The following is a 27,526-nucleotide window of genomic DNA, read 5'->3' as shown; positions in this document are numbered from 1 at the left end:
GGAAAGTACTGAATTGCTCCTCATCCTGACCCTCTGTTATTTACCCTCATCCCCCTCATTGTCCATTCACCTCGTATTTCCTTAATCTCCCTATTACCTCATTTTCACCTCCCACCAACTACTTTCACCTCTGCACCTATCTCCCACCTGTCCTATTTGTCCTTCCTTACCCCATTTGTCCTCCCCTTCTACATCTTTAATAAATATCTTGTCCACCTCCATCACGCCTCATTCAGGATTTGATCCTAACCCCAATTCCAGTTGAGTGCTCATACATTTTGTATAACTGTAAGGGGCAACAGGTCTTTGCAGACAGTTCTTGTAAGGAAAGTCACTGCATATCCCCAATGAATTCACTGCTTGCTATGATAAGTGCCTGACACACCAATTAATTATTAGAATGAACTGATTATTATCATGCTTAGCTTATTAATGAGGTACATGTAGCCAGTCTGGAACCTGGCCAGTCATGGAACAGAGAGATTGCAGCACAGTGTTGACTTATTACAATTTCACCTTAGACTATTTTCTGTTGTACACATTAATCAGAATGGTCTCCTAAAAATAAACCATATTTAAATGCTAATATCCAATGCAATATTTAATTTCTCAATATAAAATAAACCAGTTTCCAATTGTTTCATATCTCTCAAGAAAGGTTTGCATAATTTGATCACCTATAATACACCCCCAAACCTTATATTAACTTGTGGCAATATTCCAGTCAATGCATAAACCTTATGTAGCCGTTATGTATTGTCTCAGAGATGTCATTGATACAGCTGTTACAGAAGGCAGAGCAACCCGTGCGTTTTCAGTGAGCTTTAGGTATTGCATCCAAAGGCTGCAGCCCCCCAGATAGCAATGTGATCTTCAACACACAAGTGATCAAAGGTTTCTTCTACTCTTATTTGCTACCTCAGATGATTGGAGGCAGAAATGGTTGAAATAAATTAAAATATATTTTTGAATATTATTCAAAAAGGTCAAACGAGATTACTGATTTGATGAAGATAGCTGACCCCATTAAATAAATGAGGCTGCGGTAGATGCTGAGAGCCCAGTTTAGATATGTGTTCAGCTCCTTAGCTCAGCATGATGGTGAATCACTCCAAGGTTTGGTACGGAATCCAGCAATACAGCATGTTAGATGCACTGCCATCTACATGGAAATCCAGAACCCTTTGACACTTGCATTGCAGTTAGACAGCAGTTCCAAACCAATGCAATTTGACCTAATGACCAGTGAGTGAAGAGGCTGCATTTCCTGCAGTCTCCATCCCAGCCAGATTTTTCCTTCTTCACTAGCATGTAGAAGCCCTTCTTCGTCAACCAGCCGGGTGTAACCTTAAAGTCTTTTATACAATCTTGGAGATATATCGAAATATTTCTTACTTCGTCTCAAGTTTGATGCAGTGTACATATATTTTGTTAGAGATCACTGCCTCTAACTTTATGTAGTGCTCCAGTTCGCTCACATCACAAAAGCATCTTAGACTTTGCAGAACGGAGAGTAATGAAAGAGTACAAACTATATATTAGTCTAACAATAAAAGTTGTTGATCTGAATAATGACCACTTTCTGGCTCTACAGGTCACAATGTTCAGAAAAATTGCTTTAAAACGTAATATACCTGAACACAGATGACTTCACCTCAGAGAATACTATTGCTAAACTTGCCCACTCATTCCGTAGTCCACACCTAACATATGCATACATCAACTTATAGGTATTATTTACATCCAGTGGGTGGACAGGGTGACCAAAACTTTTTTGCATGTTTTAACCTGATGCTCTTCAGGGGAACTGGTTTAGTTAAATACTCAGCCTTATCAGGCATGATGGCTCAAACGATGTCCCCACTGTTCTCTAAAGTGCCTGTCCCACTTGGGCGTCATTTGCGCGTCATTGCCTACGTCACCACGCACCAAGCGCGCGTAATGCGCGCATCACGTGCATGATACGACTCGCGCGTCGTGACGCGTAAATGATGTCACGTAAATTACACGCAAATTATGCCCAAGTGGGACAGGGCCTTTAATTTCAATTGTGCTGTGATAGTAGCAGAGGGAGTTGTAAAGCTGTATATAATTCATCTGCAAGATGCTGATGAAGGTCACTTTTACTTCCTCGTTATATAATGAAAATAAATGCTAATTTCTCTATTTTGCCGTCAGGAAAGGATTAATTTATTTCAAACATTTCTAAAAAGATTATATCCGTGACCTTGACTGAAATATCTAACTCCCCATTGTATAATACCGATGTTTCTTAAAGAAATTCAAGCCCATTTCTCCGTTAATAACAAATGCTTTGTTCATTTTCTAAATTGCAGATCCCCAGCCTAAGTCACAGTGTCATGTCTCAGACAAGTTTCCGAGCAGAGTACAAATCCACTGGGGGACCAGCTGTGTTCCAGAAGCCAGTTAAATTCCAGGTGGACATCACTTACACAGAAGGCAGTGAGGCACGGAAGGAGAATGGGATTTATTCTGTCACCTTCACACTGCTGTCAGGTAACAGCAACAACAAGGGTAATGGGAGTAACTAAAACCTTATTAATGACTGGAAGGGAAGTAGGCAGGCCTTTTGAATACACTCGGATTATCACTGGAACCTATGCATAATATTTCATTTCTGAGTAATATTGCGTTCTGTGTCTCTTTAGGTCATGCATGATTTATTATAGTATTGCAGACACAGGAACAGATAGGACATGCTTATTGAATTCAAGTGGGGAAAGAAAACTTTGATGGCAGAATACAGATCTGAAGGAATTCCACAGATGTAAAACATAAGAATTGAATTCTAATATTCTAAAAATGAAATATTGATTCTTCATTTTTTAAATAATTTAATTGTAGTTATAAAAATCAATCCTGGTTTCAAAAAACACCTTGAGCTTCTTTTCACATTATGATTGTTTAGCCTTTTGCAGCTTTTAATAAGTAGCTGTAGTTAGTTCTGTTCTCGTGAATTACTCACATTATGTTGTATATTATGACATTCTGAATTAAATTATGCCTGTACAACAATGCATTGAACTTCATTTGGCATTAAGAGCTGAAAAATAAATTAGTAATCGCTGCCCAAATTTTAAATGTATATACTTTCTTTCTCTGAAATGTACTGTGACAGGGTCATTATTTGAGCAGAATACAAAATATGAACAGGAACAGAAAAGTGAAATAAATTGATTAACATGTCAATTAATTGTAAAATTATCAGAGGCCATGAGAACATTTTTTTTTTTTTGGAACGGGCCATTTAAATGTAACACTGATGAGCAATCACTGCTGCTGTTGACAGATTATGATTTGTAGCTTTGTTAAATTTTAGATGAGTATAAAAGACACTACACTTCCAGTAAGGAAAATCTACCTATAGATCTGCAGTATTTTTCATTATTAGCAGCTAAGGGTGGGAGGTTTGAGGGGGAGCGTGGTGGTGGGAAGGCAGTGAATTATAAATGTTTGGCAGGCTGCAGATTGATCAATGGCCTTTCGATGCCAAATCATTATAATTTATGATATATAATTTGTGAACAATTAATGAAATTCAAATTTCCATAGACTTCCCTTTAAATGTCGGTGGAGTAAAAAGTACACGTTCAGATTTGCAACAGGGGAGCTTTTCTTAGATTTTGGTACTTGATAGAATGACGTGTATCAATATGAGCATAATTCTTTGCCACCGTCCAGCAAAATTAATACCTGATATGATTGTATTTGTATTAGAGACACAATCAAAATATATTTTGATATTGACTGGGTGTGATTGATACTCGATTGGTCTCTCTTCCCATTGCTAGCACAGATACTTTCATATTTTGCCAGTGTTATGTGTTCAATGAAGCATAATTACAAATTAATTTTCATTTTGCATAAATTCAATGCCCACCCTGAACCCTGCCTGATCCAATTCTCTTTAAGTCAAGAGAGGCATTACGAAATGCTTGCGTTTTAAAAGAAAATCTATTTTAAGAACCATTACCAGCAAAAAAATCTCTGACCTGACTGCATTCAGAATGACAGTTAGTTCAAACTAAACCCAAAGACAGCAGCTCAGTGATTGGTGAAGAGAAAATTGTGAATTGTAAAATTAAATTCACTGCACAATAAAGGACTCCACAGGTAATCATTAGTGTCTGACAGCCTTTCATTAACGTGGCACTAACTTCACTCCTGGGGAAGAGGAAGCAGCATTTTAAAAGCACCATCACTTGCAAATGATATGTTTGTGCTAAATGACTCATGGTGCAATTTGTGTCATAGCATCTTAGTTTTAAGTTAAAAGAGAAAGACAATTACAAAGTACTTCAGAGTTACATTATTAATTAGAAATCCAGGCGTGGAGTAATCATTGGCAGCCAATAACCTATGGCATACCACCAGTCAGGTTCCATATTTTGTCCCTACATTAACATCACTTTGAACAGGAGTCAACTTCTTTGGCTTCTTCTGGATCACTGAACTTGTCATGGCTTTTCAGTCAACCATCTTCCATTTTCCACAAGTTCGCTGATAACATTTCTCAGTGAATTATTATCAAGCCCAACAACGTATATTAAATAGGTCCCTAGCTATCAAAGAAAGCAGAAAAGCAAAGTTCAGGAATGCTTGTCCAAGCTGCTGGCTAGGTTAGAGGATAATAATTATGCCGAGTTTGGATAAACTTGGAAAAAAAGGCCCAAAGTCTAGGAGTAACTGAGGGTCAGGCAGCATCTCTGGAGAACATCGATGGGTAATGTTTCAGGTTGGGGCCAAAATATCACCTATCCATGTTCTCCAGAGATGCTGCCTGACCCACTGAGCTACTCCAGCACTTTGTATCTTTTTTTGTAAAACTGCACCAACAGTTCCACCAACCCCTCCATAAGAGGTCTCTAATTCTCCCATTGATCAACATTTCTTGTGCTCTGGCTGAGCGATCAGACACTGTGTCATGCTGTGTCCAATGGACCACTGAAGGAAGTACATGCTCAATTAACTAAATTGAATTTTAAATATCAGTCAAGTTTGTGCTCAAGATCTTCCAACGCCTTGTAATTAAGCAGTTAAGACCCATGTTTAATATTATGTGGGGAACCTCCAGAAAAAGCAGCCATCTCCTGCCACTCTCACCAATCAATTTGTATTCAATTGCGTCCCAGAAACAGCTAAAATTGCCAGCGATACACTTTAGAAATGTTACATCAATGGCACGTTAAAGATTCGGAGGCAGGCAGCACACAGGCCAGAAAATCATGTGTTTAATTGCCAAGTTGATCTAATTTAATTGATTTCATTTGGCCAGCATTATCTTTCATGTCAATAACCAGAGCATCCCTGGTCCTCAAGGAAATAAAAGTCACTCTTTAGAACAAGCGTCTTTTGCTCCCTTGTAGCCATCTTTGAGAGAGTGTATTTGGGGAAGAGAATGGGGGATGTGGGCTAGGCATTTGTGAGGAGACATGTGGGTGTTAATGTGATGTGATCTCCATTTTCTAATAACCTGGTGCCTTACACTTTCCAGACCCACACACAAAGAAAGATGTTGAGGAAGGAACTATAGTTGGGTGGCACAGTGGTGCAGTGATAGAGCTGCTGCCTTACAGCACCAGTCACCTGTGTTCAATCCTGACTACTGGTACTGTTTGTATGAAGTTTGTATGTTCTCCCTGTGACCGCGTGGGTTTTCTTCAGGTGCTCCGGTTTTCCCCCACACTCCAAAGATGTGCAGGTTTGTAGGCTAATTGGCTTTTGTAAAATATCCCCAGTGTGTAGGATTGAACTAGTGTGTGGGTGATCCTCGGTTGGCACTGGCTCAGTGGGCTGAAGGGCCTGTTTCCACGCTGCATCTCTATAAACTAAAACTGAAGTAAAAAAATTAAAAGTTTCTTAGACAGGTACATAGATAGGAAAGGATTGGAAAAATATGAGCCATACGCTAGCAAATGGGACTAGCTTAGATGGGGCATCTTGATCATCATGAATGAGCTGGGCCAAAGGGCCTGTTTCACTACTCTATCAACCTATGACTGAATTTAAGCAGTTAATCAGCATGGACCAGCCTTCCACTGGGGAAAGGAAATCCCAGGAGAAACGAAGGAAAACATAAATCAAAAGTGAGCTGATGTTTGCTACATTATTTTTCTGGGAAAGCTCCACATTGCAATGATTGCTCAGTCTTCATTGTTTCATTTCTACACTGTAGAAATAATGAAATTGAGATAGAAAATGTGCGTGGTTAATATTTACAGAGATTCAGTAAGTGGTCAGGCTCTAAAAACATAAATGGAGGAATGCACCCGATACGCTGTGTCCATGTGATGAGCCTGTGTGCTTACATTGAATTACATTACATTGCTCACAAAGGAATACATGCGTCATTCCTTTTACCTTTGTTCTTTTAATAGGTCCAAGTCGTCGGTTCAAAAGGGTCGTGGAAACAATTCAGGTCCAGTTGCTAAGTACACATGACCAGCCTTCCGTGCAACAGTTGTCTGGTAAATATTACGTTTTCTTGCAAAATGAAAAATGTGCTAAATTGATGCCATCTTATATGCTTATGAAAAACAATCCGAAGGTGATTTCACTATTTCCATCATGACATGCCATTTAGATCTCTGAGTGTTAACACTCAAATAATCAACTCTTTAATATCCTGGTAATCTCTTTGTAAAATTAATGGAATAAGAAGTTTGGCTTTTGTCAGGTTTTTACCCTGCAATTTGCAGAACTTTGCATAATTACCAAATTTTCTGTTGTGCTAACTATTTTTACACAACTGAATTTGATGACATCAATGTTACACTTTGGGCCAGTGCAACAAAAAGCTTATTACAAACTGTGAACGACATTGCACCTTTTAAGAGTAAAATGTTTTTCTTTGAAGTTGTGTTACAAGTTACACGAGTTTTATCAACTTCAAAAAAATGAAAAACAAAATAAAAGGATTTGCTCCTGGATGGAAAACAATATTATTTCAAACATAAGGTAAGATATCCTATGCACCAAAAGGACAATATACTGGAGTGAGCCACAGCAGCACTGCACCATACTCAATGAGGAAAGTGAGAAATAGCTACAGACCAGTGAATGAGAGCATAAGGTCAATAGACAATAGCTGCAGGAGTAGGCCATTCGGTCCTTCGAGCCAGCACCACCATTCAACGTGATCATGGCTGATCAATTAGTGGGGATCAGGCTCCACTGGGAAAAGGAAATCCCAGGAGAAATCCCAGGCCACATTGGGAGGCTGGGTCACCACTGTTTAAACCTAATAGATAATGAAGTAGCATGGAACATAATTTCGGAAACAGTATTAACTGTGCAGATCACTACAGCGCACAAATAATGGAATAATATATCTTAGCTATTTAAGGTGCACACAGCAAATGAAAGCTTAGCCATCTCCTACACCCAACCAAGCAGATAAACAAAGGGTGGTGATCGCTGCAGTGGTGCTGAACTATTAAGTCCTAACTCCAAAAAACAATTATGGTTTGAAATCCTAGTAATAGTTCTAAATTGGGGGGGGTCATTGGGACCATTTTTCATTTTAACCAACTGGAAACATGTGAAAACATTGCATTCACAATGATGTCATTTTGAACACATTCTGTGTCTCCAGGTTATGCATTTCAATCATTAGTCCTGCAGCTAAAATCATTTATGGATATGTTTGAAATACAGCAAAAATTTGGTGGTATACATTGGCATTTTATAGCCTACATTGCTTCAGGCCGCTCAAGGCTGCTCAAGGCTTGTACACCAAGATCTCCAGGAGCAAATCCTACTTCCCTCCACTGGAATGCTGTTCCTTGTGCCACCAGGCCCCATCTATAGCTTTGTCTATGCAGCTGGTGCATTACTTTTACCGTGATGCTCCAAAGGTTAGGTGATTAAGTGGAAAGATTTGGCCTCATCCCTGGGTTTTTTTGGTGGAATTTTACCAAGATATATTTCACATGTAAAATATTTAGTAAAATTTGTTTTTAAAATGATTAATTTGCCGGTAGTTTCAATGTATAATTTGCCTTTTGCTTTTGCAAGGATTGAGATTTGTGAAATTTTAATAATGATATTTAGGTGACCTTAGCAAATTGTAATAGAACCTTAGCTCATTTGAATGTATCTGCCTCATCTAAACAAGTACAATTTTCCTCTGGTCTCCTGGGTAGCATTAACAGTGTTTAATCAATATATTCTAATACCTCCTCTGCTGTTGCTTTTCATCTTCATGTAATCACAACATGATTACTATGTAATATCTGTGTGTGCAATCATTCCATTCCACATCTTTCAGCTCTCTGATGAACTGTTTTCACTTCTCTTTGCTTATTCTCTCCATTTTGATGGATTCTATAATCACATCAACCCTGCCACTATCATCCTCAGGAAGATTGAATTAGTTCTATCTAAGAAGATCTGCCATTCAACAGATACAGTTCAAATGGGGTCATGTCCATGAGAAAATATTGTGGGGGCTTTATTATTTTTTTTAATTACCATTTTAGTACTGATCTAGCGTTGATTTATTTGTCTGCATATTCTTGTTTTGGATTATTGGTTTATGCAGTAAAGAAACATGTACCTTTCTCCTCCTGTAATCCAGCAACTTCTCACTGTATGCAGCTGCTGACTGGCAGACTTTCAAAATGTGGTAAGAACCCCCCCCCCCCCCCCCCCCACAATCCACCAATCACTCTTACCCATGGAGAGCACTATGTTTTGTCTTTTTAAGTTTCCAGATTTTGAAACCACGCTTCCGATCACACTTTAGTTCCTTCTGTTGCTGGTGCTGCATGCTGCAATATGTTATAATTAGCCCAGTCTTACACAGCAGCCGCTGGGTGACTTTGCCTGCCAGATAGGCTTGTGGCGCGTTGAGATGCCTTACTGCATTTTTGTTTTGGCAGTGAATGAAAAGATCGCAGCTTTAATAGTCCTTTCAAGATGAGCCTCAATTACTTGATTATTACTGCTTTTCCCGTGAGGCAGTTGCACACTAACCTAATATTCAGGATTTGCTGTTGCTTTGCTCATGTTCCAGTGCCCATAAAATGCTAAATGGACAGGAAAACACATCTAACACCCCCACTGAATTGTGCATGATTCCACAAAGACTAAAGTCTATTTTATTTGTACAATTTGTGCTAAAGTATATCCCATGAAATATTTCTACATTTTTATTTTTATACATATATGTATATGTTTATTAAATATATATTTTTTTAATTGTAAACAACTTATTTTATACGTAACTTTTTTTTATAGTATATTTATAAATCTGGGTTCTTTGTATTAATGCTTTTGAAAATTTCATATTTGATAACCTTTTGAGTCCTTGAATAGTATTGATATTCATTGGAAGGAACTGTTGCACCTTTCTTGTGCATGTATTGTATTCATATTTCAATGGTGTTTGTAATGTAAGTCCCCTTGTGATTCAATTCTGAAGCCCCCAGCCTAATCCGGTACACAGCCAGAAAGCTATACAAACTGGGCTCAGTGGCTGGTGCTAAATCGGCCATTCTTGACAAGGACCATCATGCTTAAATTGTCTCTTATGTCTCCAAATGAGGGAAAATCAGGTTTGATCATTTCTATCCAATTATGCCTTTTAAACGTTGACTGAGCATGGGAGGCAATTAAGGACACAGTCAGATTCTGTATTGGCATTCTCTTTACATTCATGTGGAAATGTTAGAAAGTTGAGCAAGATAACAGAGGATTAATAAGATCCATGTTTCAGCATGAAGCCAATACCCTCATGGGAAAAGGGGGGTGGGGGACGTTATTTATGGTAATCGTTCCCTAAAACATTACAAATATAAAGTGGTAAAGTATATTTCGAATTTGTGCTGACCTTTTAACATATTATTAAGTTAAGGTACCGTTGATGTCTCATTTCAATATAAAGGAATTTTTGAAATATGTTCCTGCCCAGGAATAGTTAAGCCTCACACAACAATGCTCTTCGGATGGATAAGGTATCTTGAGGATACCTCTTGCCTGCTGATGAGATATGATTAACTATGCCACAAAGTCGAATGAAAGAAATAACATTTGTGAAATAATCATGCCCAAATTAGATGGCAATCCACTGTGTGGTTTATGTATCAGGACTGAGAATAAGGCCATTTTGCCCAAAGGTCTATGTCAGAGTTCATAGTCAAATCATGCTTCATTTCATCATACCGAACAGGATCTGTAATATTTGATTCCTGCATTTTCATTGACATTTCAAATGTTAATATCTTATAGTAAATTGTCAAGAATCTAAACATGTATGCTTATCGAACATAGCAATGTATAGCACAAGAACAGAGCATTCAGATTGCAATGTCTAAAAGGAACATAATGCAAAGATAAACTGATCTAATCTGTTGGCACACAAGATCCATACCCCTCCATTCCGTGCATATCTATATACCTATGTAAAAGTCCCTTAAATGCCTATCGTATCTGCATCCTTGGCAGCACATTACCATCACTCACTGTCCACTGTGTTTAAAAAAAACATGTTACACACATCTTTAAACTTGACCCCTTTGGCTTTAAAGCCATGCCTTCTAGTCTTTAATATTTCCAACAAAATAAAGTTCTGACTGTCTACCCTAAATTATGCCTTTCATAATTTTATACACTCCTATCAGGTCTTCTCCACCCCAACCTCCAGATTCCAGAGAAAACAATCAAAGTCTGTCCAACCTCACCTTACAGCTAATATCCTCTAATCAGGCGTATTCTGCCCTGGGAATTGTCAAACACACAACAAAACTCTTGTGCACCCTCTCTAAAGCCTCCATATCCTCCCTGTAATGGGGCGGTCTGAAATACACGCAATACTCCAAATGCAGCCCAAATGTAACACATAATCCTCCAAAATTTCCGCCACATGCAACGGGATCCCACCACAAGCCACGTTTTCCCATCTCCACCCCTTTCCGCCTTCCGCAGAGAACGTTCCCTCCGCAACTCCCTGGTTAACTCATCCGTTCCCACCCAAACCACCCGTTCGCAGATATCTTCCCCTGCAACCGCAGAAGATGCAACACCTGTCGCTATACCTCCTCCCTCGACTCTGTCCAGGGACCCCGAAGGTCCTTTCAGGTTAGGCAGAGGTTCACGCACCTCCTCCAACCTCATCTACTGTATCCATCGTTCAAGATGTGGACTCTTATACATCGGCGAGACCAAACGCAGACTGGGCGATCGTTTCGCGGAACACCTTCACTCAACCCGCTTGAACCAACCTGATCTCCCGGTTGCTGGACACTTTAATTCTCCCTCCCATGGCTACACAGACCTTTCTGTCCTCGGTCTGTTCCATTGTCAGAGTGAGGCTAAACACAAATTGGTGGAACAGCATCTCATATTTTGCTTGGGCAGCTTACAGCCCAGTGGTATGAATATTGATTTCTCTCACTTCAGGTAGCCCCAGCATTCCTCCTCTTTCTATCCCTCCCCCACCCAAGTTGCACTAGCTTCTCATTTTCACACTACAAACAGCTTACAATGGCCTGTTTCCTTTACCATGGTTATTTTTTTGTATATCTTTCATTCATTGTTCTTTATCTCTCCACATCACTGTCTATATCTCTTGTTTCCCTTATCCCTAACCAGTCTGAAGAAGGGTCTCGACCCGAAACCTCACCCATTCCTTCTCTCCAGAGATGCTGCCCCTGCCGATGATTTACTCCAGCATTTTGTGTCTATCTGCAGCCTAACTAATGTTCTATAAAGCTGCAGGATGACTTGTTGACTCTTAAGCAATGCACCAACCAATGAAGCCAAGCATATCCTATGTCATCTTTACCGTTCCATCCACTTCTGTTGCCACTTTTAGGGCGCAATGGACTTAGACCCTATGTTCGCACTGAAATCAATGGTCCTAATGGTTTTGCCATCAATTATGTATTTTCCCCTCAACCTTGCAAAGTGCATCACCTCACACTTGTTCTGATTAGATTCCATCTCTATTTCTCCACCCATTTCTGTAGCTGATCTATACCCCACTGTTAATGTTGACAGTCTTCTCAGCATTCCACAACTCCAGTAATTTTAGTATAGTGTGCAAACATGCTAACCAACTCATCTACATTTATGTCCAAGTCATTTCTGTATATCATAAACAAAAGAGATCCCAGACCGATCCCCGTGGCACTCCTCTTGTCATAGACCTCCAGCCTGAATTACACCCTTCCTTTAGTAAGCCAGTTCTGAATCCATATGACTGCGAATGCAGCCTACAATGGGGGGCTTTATCACTAAATCCTTTCTAAAATACATGCTGGCAACATCAACTGCCCTTGCCTTCATTAATCACCTTTGTCACCTCCACAAAAAACTCAATCACGTTAGTAAGATCTGCTGTGATCTCCCCTGTTGCTACAGAAGATGCAAAGTTCTTTGCCAATGATAGACAATAGTTGCAGGAGTAGGCCATTCGGCCCTTTGAGCCAGCACCGCCATTCAATGTGATCATGGCTGATCATCCCCAATCGGTACCCCGTTCCTGCCTTATCCCCTGACTCCGCTATTTTTAAGAGCCCTATCTAGCTCTCTCTTGAAAGCATCCAGAGAACCTGCCTCCGTTGCCCTCTGAGGCAGAGAATTCCACAGACTCACAACTCTGTGAGAAAAAGTGTTTCCTCTTCTTCGTTCTAAATGGCTTACTCCTTATTCTTAAACTGTGGCCCCTGTTTCTGGACTCCCCCAGCATCTGGAACATGTTTCCTGCCTCTAGCATTTGGAGAATCCTGTTGTTGGTGGTGAAAGGGGAAATGTACATTCCCACCTCACAGCAATCTTAACTTGGTGCTGCAATAGACTTTTGGCTTTGAAAGATTGCAATGCATTTTCACAACTAAAAATGTAGTTAAAGATGTAAATGTAGTTAAAGCGGCTCCTAAAATTACTCCCTGCCTAAAATTATGAGTGAATCTTACGGGCAAAATTTGCATGTAGGGCATATATGTTTGATGACAGAACCATGACAAGAGGTGGCAGGGTTTAATGGGCGGACAAAAAAAGAATTAAGGAATTTGAGTGTAGTGTAATTGCATTTTAATACCTATGTTTTCTCAGTCTTTCAAACCAAATATTTATTTTAAGCTTGAGTTACTGCCTAAATACATATGGTCAAGGACAGCGTCAAACATAGTCATAGAGGTGTGTGTATTCAGGCACATATTTATGTTGCACAAATCATAGTAAATAGACTGCGCAGAATTACTTGATTGTCCAGGATCCAACAAGTTACATTTAGCTCTGCAAAATTCTGCTTCTAAACTTAAAGTAAACTATTAAATTCTCATGGAAAATTCTCATTAGGTCGTCAATTAGTGCTGAAAATTATTGTGCTGACAACTTATGAACCCACAACTAAGCTATTAGATTTTCTCCAAGCACAAGCAACAAATTTTGAATGAGGAGCTCTTCTTCGTAGGCAGTCCTTCAGCATTGAGGATGACTAATGGGGCCCAATGTGGGAACCGCAGACCCTTCCACCAAAAGGGCAGCAGGTGCCCGATGGGATAGTTGGGTGGATAATTTGTGAGATAGCACACTCCCTCTGCCACTATGTAGGGCTTCTCTGTGCCTCAAATCATGGCCGTGAGGTTGAAATACGAGGAAAGCCTGCAGTTCAGGCAGCATCTGTGCAAAAGGAAATAGTTGACCGTTCACAGCTTGACCCCTTCAGAGTCCTTATAGCATTTTTTTGTTTTATTTCAGATTTCCTCCATCTGCATTTTGTAAATTTTCGGTCACATCTGGTGCTCCGTTGTTACTGTACACACTGTACTGCACTGTGTTGCCTGTATACAAGAACACAAATAATAGTAGGAGTAGGCCACTCACCTCTCAAATCTGCCTTGTCATGATCATTGCTGGTCTGCACTAGATGACGAGTTCTCTTCTGGGCCAGTTCTACAAGCCCCCCCTCAATTCCATAAACCATAAACTTTATAAGTTCCATAAATCCATAAACTCCAGCAAAAAAAATAGTACCTTAAGTCCAGAGATGTAAGAAATTCTTACATACCTTCATTTTGATTGAACAATCACGTAATTTCATTTGACTCTCCCTCGAATGGAATTCAATCTACCCTGTTGTGCTCTTTTAGGATCTTACATCTTCTAACCATTTGTTAGCAAACATGTATGTTCTCCAATATTGCTGGATGACTCAGAGACATGGCTAATAACCACAACATCTTTATCCAAAGATATCAGCCATGGACACTTTTCATCCATTTCAGTGAACGCGTTGTCAATATTGATGTGGAATTTGAGGCACTGATTGAAAGTTAGGATCAGGGGCTTTGCATCTTGGTCAACATTGCTTTGAAGTTATTCACGCAAAGCCCTACGCCACCATCATCAATTGCCTACGATGGTTCTGCAGGTAACCTTGGGCAGACTATGGTTTAGGCAGAAAATCACAATCTTGTACCATGCTTAATGCAAAGCATGCTTAGATAGGTGGCCCCTGGTGAAAAATCATGGTGGCTGCTACACATCAGGCAGGGCAAAGGATTATTTTTTTTAAAAGGTAGAACATAGCGAAGCAAAACACATGAGCAGCATTCTGTTCTTGAAGAAAAAGTTTAGGTTTTCAGATTCAGATTCAAACTTTATTGTCATTGTGCAGTGTACAGTACAGAGACAACGAAATGCAGTCAGCATCTCCCCAGAAGAGCGAACATAGAATAATGAGCAATAAATTTATGAGGTTTCTTGATATTTTCCTAACATCATATGGAATGTATAGTGTGGGGATGTGTATTGAGCCTGTTTGACTGTATCTATTTATTGTCATGATTTACAATATAGAGTTGCCTCGGGTTACACGGTGCTTCAGGTTACTGGGGCAAGATGCATGCATTTAATGATGTGAGAGCAGTGAAGTCAGTTTGGAGGCTCTCAACTTTTGACAAGGTGCTTAAATTCACCTTCAATATTAATGTATTGTACAAGGCGGCAATAGGAAATTGTACTGCTCAATAGGTTTAAACCAGCCAAACAGATTTATAGACGTATAGGTTTTCTGGAGTGGGAATAGCCTGCCTGAGTAGTTCAGCTAGGAAAACAATGATTGAATCACTGGAAAATCCAGCAATGATTGCAGTTTAAAATCGGTCCTGTCCCAACCTAAGCTAATTTATAATAAGGTCATTGAACGAGAATTGTGTAAGGGGCATTGATAGTTGGTATGTATCTATTCCTTTCTGTAAACTGTGGCATAACCTATTCCCTCCGGAAGAATATCACAGCCCTAATGATCACCAGCCACAGGTAGAATTATTGAATTGTTTGCTTGTTGGCAAACAAAGGTGAAAATAGCTTCATGTGCCTAATCACTTGAAATTTCAATTTATTTTCATTTGATCCCTTGCCTTTTAAAATAGGTAACCAGGTTGCTGTTCATCCCGGGGATTTTTTTTACAGGAACTCACATTATCAAATCAGATGATTAATTCTCGCCTGCTTTTGGTGACCTTTTTGTTTTGATATTTGTTTTTCTGCATTATGCTGTAGATTTAGTCATATGTCTCCTACAATACTTTGAAGAGTCGTATCCCATACCTTGTGAGACGAAGGACCAATGGTTGTCCAGGTCAGACAACATTGGAATGACACAGCATTTACCTGCCAATATCTGCTGTGACTCTCCAAGTTAGGCCAAATGCAGCCATTCCAACACTGCACGCCCAACATTATCCTTAATTTAACAGTTCATTTTTCCAATTTTTGCCACAGGAAGGCCAGCCTCTCAATTGCTCCAAGAAAATTTGGATCAGTATGGCAAATAATGCAGATATACTTTATCAGGAAACAAACTCAATGCTGATATAAGCTAGTCTGTTCAGTCAACACAGTTCAATACATTATTATTTTTTGAAACCGACTTCAACTGCATATTTGACCTGAGGATTTCCTGAAAATGCTCTCTTTAGGCTTTGAGAATTGTGTTTGTGTGGTGAATGCTATAAGAAATGTCTTACTCTGGATCCCAATGAAGAAAAGATCTCAGCTGCTGGAACTGTCTGCTCTTTCATACAATAGATGGATTGTATGTTACAATACAATTGCTGTATTGTATCACGTTGCTATCACGTTGACAGTATATCTCTGAGTAAATCCGTTTTCTGGCTTTATCTTCTGATGTCTATATTTTACCCATTCCCTCCACAATGAATACATGATCCTTGCCTGTGCAACTCAGCCACTCATCTTATCTGATTAAGGATATTTTTAAACCTCTGTAATAACAATGCCTTCACATATAAATTGCGTCTGCGTTACCACAAGTGTTTTCCTAAGACGCCAATGTACAAAGTATATGCTCCCAAATTCTAGCCTTTCCCTTCAGATATGGTCTCTTGTTGGCATGAGTGTGTGTGATGACTGCTGGGATTTTGGTCATGAGAGCTCCGTTCATGTGCTTTGAAGGTTGAACACGCTGGATACAAACGTGAAATCCGTGAAACGGTGTTTGTGCCAATCCCTAGAGTGATTTGCATCCAGCATTTCTTTGAAATGTGAAATAAATCTTTGTAAAAATGGGTGAAAAAAAATGATGATGGGTATAAAAAATGAAAGTCAAGCCTGTACTAAGCACAATGAAAGGCATGACAATGTTGAGACATTAAGAGAACTAAGAAAAGGAGGGTGGGGGTAAAACAGAAGTATTAAAGACATATTTGGCATTTATTTTCCACAAACAATGGTGAAAGTGAACATAGAAGAGAAGGATACAAAGCTTCCAATTACTGTGGAAAAATAATTAGCAGTCTTCAAAGTTTCTCAACCTCTGAACTCTAGCGGCAATGCCCTCTGGAGATACAGCTTTGAAACAGGCCCTTCACCCACCCTGATCATCAATCACACATTCACACACATTCTATGTTATCTCACTTTCTCACCCACTCCTTGGCAATTAGAGAGATTTTTTACAGAATTAACCTGCAAACCCACAGGTCTTTGGGATATGGGAGTAAACCGGATCACCTGGAGGAAACCCATGCGGTCATGGAGAACATGCAAACCCCACACAGATAGCACCTGAGGTGAGGATTGAGCCTGGGTCTCTGACAATGTGAGGCAGCAAGTCTACCGCTGTGCCACCTTTAAAATACTGCAGCATGGATTTGATCGACAGAGACTACAAGTCGTTCATACACGTCATTATTGCTGCTGAAATTCCTCTCAAGGATCAGCTTGTGGCCCTCTTCTGTCGCTAATTCTCACATTAGATGAATTGCAATTTTCTCCTGAAGATAGCTGAAATTAATCAACCTTGTACCACAAAATCCAAACACACTCTCCTCTCTTATTCCCATACCAGGCTGCAATCTGGAGTCAAATGATACTGTTAAACAATCCCAGCTACCCAATTGACCTCACGTTGTACTTCTGATAAATTGTTCACATCTATACGCTTTTACCTAAATAACATCACACATACTTTGTTAAAATCAGCCCAACTGACTCTGTGGTGTTCAGATTTTATTTTATTCAGTCATCTGGCTTCTCTGACTGACAGACGCAGAATATCTCTGAGTAGAAGTTCTCATGTTCTTATTTAAATCAGGATTTATCTTTGTATCCTTTCATCCTTTCCCCCATTCCTTGTCCTCGCTTGACCCCTTTGTTGCTCTGTCTCTCTCTTAAGAATCGACTATTCCACGATTGATCCCGTTATTAAAAGGTCATAGATAAGCCCAACCATGGAATGCTTGCCTTCAACTGTTAGTTCTCCCCTTTGAAAGTAAGGTTGATGTTAACACACTCTTTGCAAATTCACACTCAACGGTGCTTTATAACCCGTGAGGTATAGCAAATATTTGTTATTTTATAAATACAAAAGGTGTCACAAACAGTTTGGAAATCATTTCTCCTAATGTCTCTTTCATTGGTCTAGCCTTGATTTTTTTCCTCATGATTCTGATATTAATAGGAAATGTGAAACATTCAGTGTTCATTTTTCATTCAAGGCATGTGCTTAAACCTTTGGGCTAGCTAGCTAGCTATACTTAACTATGATATTCTACGTGACCATATTTAGAATGTAATCCTGTAATACTGTATATTGGTCAGGGGCAGCTGCTGCTCAAAGGATCAAGATGAGATCATTTGTCCTTAGCTGCCCAGTCATAGCTTCACACCTATAAATCCAATTGACATCAAATGTATAGCAATTGCTATTCTTATCTGTCCATCAAGTTCTCTTCCTAAGCCATTTTTCAGGCTCAGTTAGCCAACACAATAAATAAAAGCATTGATTCCAATGTACCTTACTAGGTTTAATTCTAGACCTGTGAATAACCTAACTTAAATCGCCCTCATGGCAGTAAACTTTGAGTTACTGTGGTTGAAGTAAAAATAAGGTCATAAGTGATAGGAGCAGAATTAGGCCATTCGGCCCATTAAGCCACTAAATCATGGCAGATCTATCTCTCCTTCCTAACACCATTCTCCTGCCTCTCCCCATAACCCCCGACACCCATACTAATCAAGAATCTATCTCTGCCTTAAAAATATCCAAAATATAGGATCATTGAATTGTATTGAATACATTTTATTAGCCAAATATGTATACATTCAAGGAATTTGCCTTGGTGTTTGCTCGCAAGGATAACAACGCGATATACAGTAGACAATTACAAAAAAACTGTTATAATTTAAACATGTGAAGAATAAAATAAAATACCAGAGCAAAAGGAGGCTACAGAGTAGAGCTACTGCTCGTGGAAAAAAAGCTGTTTTTATGTCTGGCTGTGACGGCTTTGACAGTCCGAAGTCACGTCCCAGAGGGAAGTACTTTAAAGAGTTTGTGGCCAGGGTGAGAGGGGTCAGACTTGATTTTACCCACTCGCTTCCTGGCCCTTGCAGTGTACAGTTCATCAATGGGGGGAAGGTTGCAGCCAACAACCTTCTCGGCTGATCGAATGGTACGCTGCAGCCACCGGATGTCATGCTGGGTAGCTGAGTCAAAACAGACCATGATGGAGAAGGTGATGACAATATAAAACGGGACTATCATTGCCTGTGGACACAAAATGCTGGAGTAACTCAGCAGGTGAGGCAGTATCTCTGGAGAGAAGGAATGGTCAACGTTTCGGGTCAAGACCCTTCCATCATTGCCTGTGGCAAAGAGGTACATTCTCCGTTGGGCCTTTTTGACTGTGGAGTCGATGGTGGCCTCCCATTTTACATCCCTGGAGATGATGGTCCCAAGGAACTTAAATTACTCCACAGATATGACTGTGGTGTAGTTGATGGTGAGTGGGGGAAAGGAAGAGGGAGCTCTCCTAAAGTCTACAATCAATTCCACACACATTTATTCACACACATGACCTTACGAATCACTCTTTCTGTAGCTACTGGTCAATTCAGTTCCACCAACAGCAGAAGAGAACACATTAACCTACATCAACCGACTCCAACTGGTCCAGAACGCAGCCGCACGACTCATCACCCACATCAAATCCTGGCATCACATCACTCCAGCCCTCAAACAAACATATCACAGCTTAAGGATAAAGGGGAAATCCTTTAAAACCGAGATGAGAAGAACTTTTTTCACGCAGAGAGTGGTGAATCTCTGGAACTCTCTGCCACAGAGGGTAGTTGAGGCCAGTTCATTGGCTATATTTAAGAGGGAGTTAGATGTGGCCCTTGTGGCTAAGGGGATTAGGGGGTATGGAGAGAAGGCAGGTACGGGATACTGAGTTGGATGATCAGCCATGATCATATTGAATGGCGGTGCAGGCTCGAAGGGCCGAATGGCCTACTCCTGCACCTAATTTCTATGTTTCTATGTTTCTAACTTCACTGGCTTCCCATCTCCCAGTGGATCACCTACAAAATCCTGATCCTCACCTACAAAGCCCTCCACCATCTGCCCCCCCCGATATCTCACTGACCTCCTCTCCCCCTACCAACCCTCACGGCCCCTCAGATCCACATCAGCCGGTCTCCTCTCCAGCCACAAGTCCAACCTCCGCAGTTTTGGGGACAGAGCCTTCTCCAGGGCAGCTCCCAGGCTCTGGAACTCCCTCCCCCAACTGATCTGCAATTCCGTGTCCCTCACCATCTTCCAGTCCCGCCTCAAGACCCATCTCTTCACCTCTGCCTATCCTTAGCCCCACGTCCCCCTCCCTTTTCATCAGTGCATTAATTGCCTCATATTGTGTTTTGAATTGTATTCTGTCTTTACTTTGTGTACTAGTCATGTCTCTACTATTTATTTCATTCCCCTTACATGTTTTTCCTCTACCTGCTAAATTTTTGTAAGGTGTCCTTGAGACTCTTCAAAGGCGCCCATAAATAAAATTTATTATTATTATTATTATTAACCACAATAAGATGGCAGAAAAAGGATGAAATTATTTCTGATAGTTTGACCCCAAATATCAATGGGTGCCAGAAAACTTATCAATGTGCTATATGAAATTGGAGAATGCAATATTTTTTCCAGAATTCTGATCGATGATATGAAAAGGAGATATTTAAGGTGATTCTGTTTATTGAAACAGTTTTTAATTGCGAAAATAAGCATCTTTGCTGCTACTTTTGCCTGATTGTTTGGATTTGAAGACTACGTTTTAAAAATTGTGAGAAAGTAATTAAAATATAAAGGTGTATTTTTAACCAATCAGACACTAGCCCTGGATTAAAATGACAAAAAAGTGACATTAGATATTATGAGGGAGAGCATGAGATCATGATGTAAATGATATCCTTTTATCATTCTATTGTTAATTTTAATTAATTGCAATTATCACAGTAACTTCAGTGGAGTATTTTATTTTTGATGCCATGCATGCTTTTTTAATTATGTTTTGTGATCAAGGGTGGCAGGGTGGAACAGCGGTAGAGTTGCTTCCTTGCAGCGTCAGAGACCCAGGTTCGATCCTGACTACAGGTGCAGTCTGTACGGAGTTTGCACGTTCTCCCAATAACCTGCGTGCTTTTTCCCCGGGAGTTCCGGTTTCCTTCCACACAAAGACGTACAGGATCTATAGACTAGTTGACTTGGTAAACTTGTAAATTGCTCCTAGTGTGTGTAGGATAGTGTTAGCGTGCGGGGATCACTGGTCGGCGCGGACTCAGTGGGTCGAAGGGGCTGTTTCCGTGCTGTATCTCTAAACTAAACTAAAAAACTAAACAAATTCACAGTCAATTATGCATTGTGCTGATGTTTTTATTCCTTTCACAACTAGAAAGGAAACTCAGACTGGCTGCTCCATACTCTCCATTTTACTTCATTGCCAATCTGACCGGCGTGAACTGGATTATTGTTGTTACACAATTTGGCATTGCAATAGTTGTAAACATACATAATTTACTTTATATAATCCAGTAACTAAAGTAGAAGTAGCAAGGCATTTCAATTTGGGGGTAATATGTTAAGTGTTTCTGAATTTAATAAAAGTCTATTCACCAGGATGTGTAATTTTTAAGTGCAGGCATCAGTGATCCTGTTGAATGAGTAGCGTTTCCTTGGAAGATAACATCAAGGACATTTAAAGGGAAAAAACCCTCGAATATAAAGTTAATTCTGGATTGTGAAAACTCCTTTCAGTCAGATTTAAGTAAATTACACTCAGGGTGTAAAAAGACTTTTGGCCATATGCCTCTTTCAATATGAAAAACCTTAGGAGAATTTAGTATTTTGCCAACTAACCGGATCAGAGCATTGCCAGTGATTAATTTTACTAAACTAAATTAATTAGTCAATAAAAGTTGTAAAAATAAAGTCCGTTTTCCTCTTGCCATGGGATGTTCCATTTGGCAGCTTAGCCAAGAGCTGACTTAATTCCCCAAATGAAGAGGCTGAAATTTTCTGGCCAAGTTCCTTAAATCTCAGAGCTGAGCTAAACTGTTTCTAGTAGTGATAGATTGAAAAGGTTATGTTTGCATGCTTCATCCATCAATCATCTACGACAACCATTTAAAAAAAATAATTTAAAGATTTTAAATCACTAGTAAAATCTTTAATTGCCATTGAGAATGTGGTGGTCCTTCTCATGAATGTTCTTCCAAATGTTGCATTCCTGGTAAAGATTGGGTAGGTACTGCATTTAAATAGGTAGTGTAAATGCATTTTATGAGCACTACACACTGGTGGAGAGGTTAATTGTTTAGGATGGGGTGCCAATCCAAATCGGCCAGTTTCTCCTGGATAGCGTCAAGCTTCTTGAGAGTTGTTGGAGCTCTACTCGTTCTTGTAAATTAATGTAAATCCAACACAATTCTGAAATGTGCCCTATGATTAATGAATTGTGGTCAATGGCCACAAGAGTATCAATCTCCTGATACATTCTAACAGCTATATCGGTTGATCCAGTTGAGTATCAGCTCAATGATGGTTCCTGGAATGTTGCTGTTGAGGGATTTAACTCAGTTAAATGCTTCCTTGATGTCAAAGGCAATCACACTCATCTTACCTTTGCAATTTAGTTCTGTGAACCCTGTTTGGACCAAGACTGTGATGAGATCTCGGAGTTAAAAGGTTTTGGCAAACTCCAAACTGCATCTTGGTGATTAAGTTATTAGTGACTTAGTGCCGCTGAGAACATTGTCAGCCACACCTGGGCAGTTTTCCACATTGTTAGATAGCTGCCAGCATAATAATATATAATAGTAAGGAACTGCAGATGCTGGTTTACAACAAAAAGAGACAAGTACTGGAGTAACTCAAGTGGGTTAGGCAGCATCACTGGAGAACATGGATAGGTAACATTTTGAGTTGGGAACCTTCTTAAGACTGAATGTATATGGGGTAGGGAAGAAAGCTGGAAGAGAGGAGAGACAAGATAAAGCCTGGCAGGTAATAGGTTGATACACGTGAGGAGGTTTTTGTTATAAGCAAATGGCTGGGCAAGGACAAGATATGAAAAAACGGATGAAAAAGGACCCGACCCGAAACATCACCACCTACTGTATCCATGTTCTCCAGAGTTGCCGCCTGACCTGCTGAGTTACTCCAGCACTTTGAGCCTAATAATATTTTGTAACAGCGTGACTAAAGACTGATTCTGGGTTTTGTTTGGGGCTAGTTCTGATTGCAGGTCTGATGTTCTAATCTTTGCTCTATTCAGTGCTTTCAGCCAGTTCTTGATATTGAGTGGAGTGAATTAAATTAACTGAGGACTAGTGACTGTGATGGTGGTCTCAAGCGGAAACCAAGATGGATTATCCGTTTGACAACTTGTGACTGAACATGATGGTGAATGCTCACATGCTGGTTGAAGATGGAATATTCTTAGTCTTTTCGTTCTGTTAACTGTTAATTGTCCAGCATTATTTACAATAGTATTGGTATTGGTTTATAATTGTCATGCATACCGAGAGACAGTAAAAAGCATGTGTCCTAACTAGTCAAATCATACTATACACAAGTACAATCAAGCCGAACACAAGTACAATAGGTAGTGCAAAGAGAAAAATACCATAGTGCAGAATATAGTGTTACAGAATTACAGACAGACCCTTCGTCACATAATGTCTGTGCCAAACATTAGCCAAGGCCATCTCTTATCTACCTGCACGTAATCCAAATCCCACCATTCCTTGATATCCATGTGCTCATCCATAAGTCTTTTAAATCCCACTATCATATCTGCCTCAAACACCACCTCCGGCAGGGCGTTCCAGGCACCTACAACCCTTTGTGTAAAGAAACTTGCTCTACACACCTCCTTTAAAGGATAAATTGCAGATAAAAGAAAAAGTGCCATGGTATTTAAGAAGGAACTGCAGATTCTGGAAAATCGAAGGTAGACAAAAGTGCTGGAGAAACTCAGCGGGTGCAGCAGCATCTATGGAGCGAAGGAAATAGGCAACGTTTCGGGCTGAACCCCTTCTGTGGAACCCAGTCTGTGGAACCCACTAAGTGCCAATGGTAGGTTGGTAGATCGGGACTACACCATATGTTTATGAGAGAACAGTTCAGTAATCTGTTAACAGCAGGATGGGTTGTAACATAAACACAGAGCTTTGATCAATTGGTTGTAAGAATGATTAATTCGCTTAATTGCATCCTGGTTTTGATTTTAAATATGCATGCAGTGCTGAATTGTAAATTCATGAAACTGGCATCTCATCACTTTTAACATGCCTAGCACTGGTCCTGGCATACCCACTGCACTAAACACGGAACCAGTCTTGATCCCTTGGCTTAATAGTAATGACATTGAGTGAAGGATATGCCAATAAAGGGCTCTGAAGTTACAGATTGTGATGGTGTATAATTCTGCTTTTGCCCAGTTCTGACCTATAGGATCTGTTCTCAATCTGTCCCATTTGGCACTATTATTGCACCGTGCAACACAATGGAGTGTGTTCTCAGTATGAAGGCAATAGCTTGCCCTTGTTGACCTGATGGTCTGACTCTAAGGAGCCAAGAGTCAATGTTGAGGACTCTAAAGGATCACTTCCTCATGTGTTGCCACCTCTGACAGAACCCAAGGTATTGTGATGGAAGAACCAGCCTCATTGTCTGTAAAAATTGATTTTATGAGTGATACCATCCCTGACTATTGCTTGACTTGCCTGTGGAACAAATTCCCAATTTGAACTTTAAGGACTTTGCAAGATCGACTGACCTACCAGCAACTTTGCCTTGCCCATATTTGGTGTTTAGGTTGATACTGGGTGCTCCATCTGATTTTATTCTTTCTCTGCTTGAATTTTGCAGTACAGGTGCACAACCTTTTAGAAAGCTTGCCCACTTGTTGGACCGGATTTCAGAATGGAAGATCGTGATTAGGTCTAAGCTGCCTCCTCCCCGGAGACCAGAATCATTGCATAAATGTTAGTCAATGTTTGAGGACTCTAAAGGGGGAAACTTTAATTCTTAGTCCCCACCTGTTGGCACTCCCAACCTCGCGACAGGGGCCCGTCCGGCCGCGGGCGGCGCCGGTGGAAGACCCCGCAACTCTATTGTCTGTAAAAAACGCTCCGATTTGTGTGACAGCGCTCCGGATACCATCCTCGCGACGACTATTCTCGGAGCTGTGGCGTCCGACTTTTGCCTGTGGAACAGCTACATTCCCCAACCGGCCACAGCGCTGAACTTTAAGGACCGCTTTCTCCGCAAGATCGAATTAAAGTTTACCCCCTTCACCCCCCTTCACATAAAAGCACCTCCAAACTGCTAACTTGCCCAATGATTTGGTGTTTAGGCGTGATCTCCAGGGTGGCAGCCACAGTAGTACTGATTTTTTTGGGTCATTCTTTGGTGCGCAGACGACATCTGCTTGAATTTTTCGGTTTCTCTGGAACAGTACCTGTACTAGAATTTAGCAATAATTGAGTGATTTGCTGCCCCATTTCAAAGGACATTGAAGTGGATGCAGTCACATGTAAATCTGTCCTAGTAGGGATGGCTAATTTCTTCCCCTGAAAGATAGACTGATCGAAGTTGGGTATTATGTCGCTCTGGTAGCTTTCTGATCATCAATTACTAAGACTAGTTGTCCGTGAATAACAAAAAAACTTCAGGTGCTGGAAATCTGAAATATAAATGGAAAATGCTCAGTGGGTCAGATAGCATCTGTGGAAAAAGAAAAGGGAGTTAATATTTCAGGTTGAAAATCATTTGTCAGAACTGGGAGAGAGAACAATATATACTTTTTAATCCAAACTCCAGATTATTAACTAAATTTAAATCCACATACCTTGGTAGCATTGATTTTGCACATGCAATTTGTTAGTAACTGACCTCCACTTACTGCATTTTCCGTCAGAACTTGGTCTGCTTTCATTGGGAGAAGTTGTCCTTTAGGTTATGGGCCCTGTTCACTGTATTTTTTGGAAACTCTCTTTAAATGAATTTGGCAGACTCTTTCTAGAATGCTCTATTAAAATAGAATTTGATGCATAAATGACACGTTTTAGAATCTAGTTCTGTCCTGCCTGACCCAATAATTGATTTACACAGTATTATCAAATAACGCTGAACATTTCAATATTTTTTACATTAAATTTCTGTGTAAATATACTTACATTCAATAAATAATGGCAATACCTAATCTTCTTATTTTCCTGACAGTGCATCTCCTTATAAAACTCCATTGTAGCCATTATTGAAGCAAAGCAAGAATGTCATTGTTCTTTACAGGGACCCATGACAATAAATTCACTTGAATTTGACTTGAACTATTTCTTTGAACCCATTTAACCCTTTCTATCTCATCAGTTTAGTTTCAAGTGTACATTAGTTTTGTTTTCAGACATTTTGTTATTTGACATTTGGACTATGTTGAAAACAAATTATGCAAATAAACTAAACTTTTAGATAAACAAATCTAACCAATTCTGGTGTCTTTGAATTATTAAGTTATCTTGAAAATTCAAAGTTAAATTCAATATTTAGTATAATCTCCGATTTGAAATTTAGTGTTGTATAGTGTGATGACTGAACCATGTGAATCCAAAGAATTTTGTTTAGGACTTACAGCATTGAGAGAGGCTATTCAGCCCACAATGTCGATGCTGTATTTGCCCACCTCTCCTTTTACCTGCTCATTGTGAACTATTTGTATAGCAAATGATTCTTAGTCATTTCAAACCGAGTTGGAATCAACAGAAGATGGTATAAGTAAGTATGTGCATGTTAATACATATCAATGAATTATTATTTCCTTGTTGTAGGTATATGTGAAAAAGTCAGAGCAGTTTTGATAAATAAGTTATAATTCATTAGATGCTAAGCAGGAATTGGCATTGCATTCAGCCCTGCAACATTAAATTTCATGCTGATAAAGCAAATACATTTTGTATAATTTTAAAATGGCATGCTCAGATTGATATGCTGATTTGCATGAACATATTGAATGCTTGTAATTATAATAATTTGTTTTCCATGCAATGTGTATGGAGGGACAAGGAGAAATATTATCACCATCAACACAGCTAAGCTTGTCTATTTGCATTTGCATTGCCCTTGTGTGTTTGTGAACAAATGTCATTTCATATTAACATGAATTGGACCATGTTTCCGAAGTCTAGATGGCTGCAAAAGGTAATGAATTAGATTAGCCCAGCATCAGAAAATTAGACTTGGCTAACATTTACATTTGATTCATATTAAATCCTATAAAACTGATGCATGAGCAGAGTGATTGACTGAGAGGAATTCCTGCTTTTAACCAGTGCAGTTACAGTACGTTCAACATCTATTATTACATGAGCCTCTTCTTTAACATTGCACATTGTGAGCTTCAGGAAGTGCTACCAATTTGTTTTATGTTACACGCAGAAAAGGTGAAAAATCACAAGGATTAATCAGATCTGGATCTGCCACTATAAGGTTCTCCAGAGTTAATTCAAGCAGAAGGGCAGCACAGTGGCATAGTGGTAGGGCTCCGGTGCTACAGTGCCAGAGACCCATGTTCGATCCTGACTGTGGGTGCATGTCTGTATGGAGTTTATACGTTCTCTCCGTGACATGCGTGGGGTTTTCTCTGAGATCTTCGGATCCTCCCACACGCCAAAGACGTACAGGTTTGGTTAATTGGCT

General features: G+C 39.8%; 1 protein-coding gene across 10 annotated transcripts in view; it reads left to right on the top strand.

Moving 5' to 3' along the window:
• The window catches only part of LOC129705702 (serine/threonine-protein kinase BRSK2), a 702,405-nt gene that overhangs the window by 647,122 nt on the left and 27,757 nt on the right, over positions 1–27,526 (top strand). For 6 of the 10 annotated variants that reach the window (XM_055649415.1, XM_055649413.1, XM_055649418.1 and 3 more), the window contains 2 exons: positions 2,337–2,517; positions 6,399–7,036. In XM_055649415.1, the coding sequence (XP_055505390.1) occupies positions 2,337–2,517; positions 6,399–6,592 (375 nt within the window). In that variant the 3' untranslated portion in view covers positions 6,593–7,036. Of the gene's footprint in view, positions 1–2,336; positions 2,518–6,398; positions 7,037–8,599; positions 8,648–27,526 lie in introns of those variants that run through there. The other 4 variants (XM_055649414.1, XM_055649422.1, XM_055649421.1 and 1 more) reach the window with 2 other exon arrangements.

The sequence above is a fragment of the Leucoraja erinacea genome, chromosome 18 (genome assembly GCF_028641065.1).
Source record: "Leucoraja erinacea ecotype New England chromosome 18, Leri_hhj_1, whole genome shotgun sequence".
Taxonomy (NCBI): domain Eukaryota; kingdom Metazoa; phylum Chordata; class Chondrichthyes; order Rajiformes; family Rajidae; genus Leucoraja; species Leucoraja erinaceus.
The sequence above is the reverse complement of the archived record's forward strand: the minus strand, read 5'-3'. Positions and strand labels throughout refer to the sequence as shown.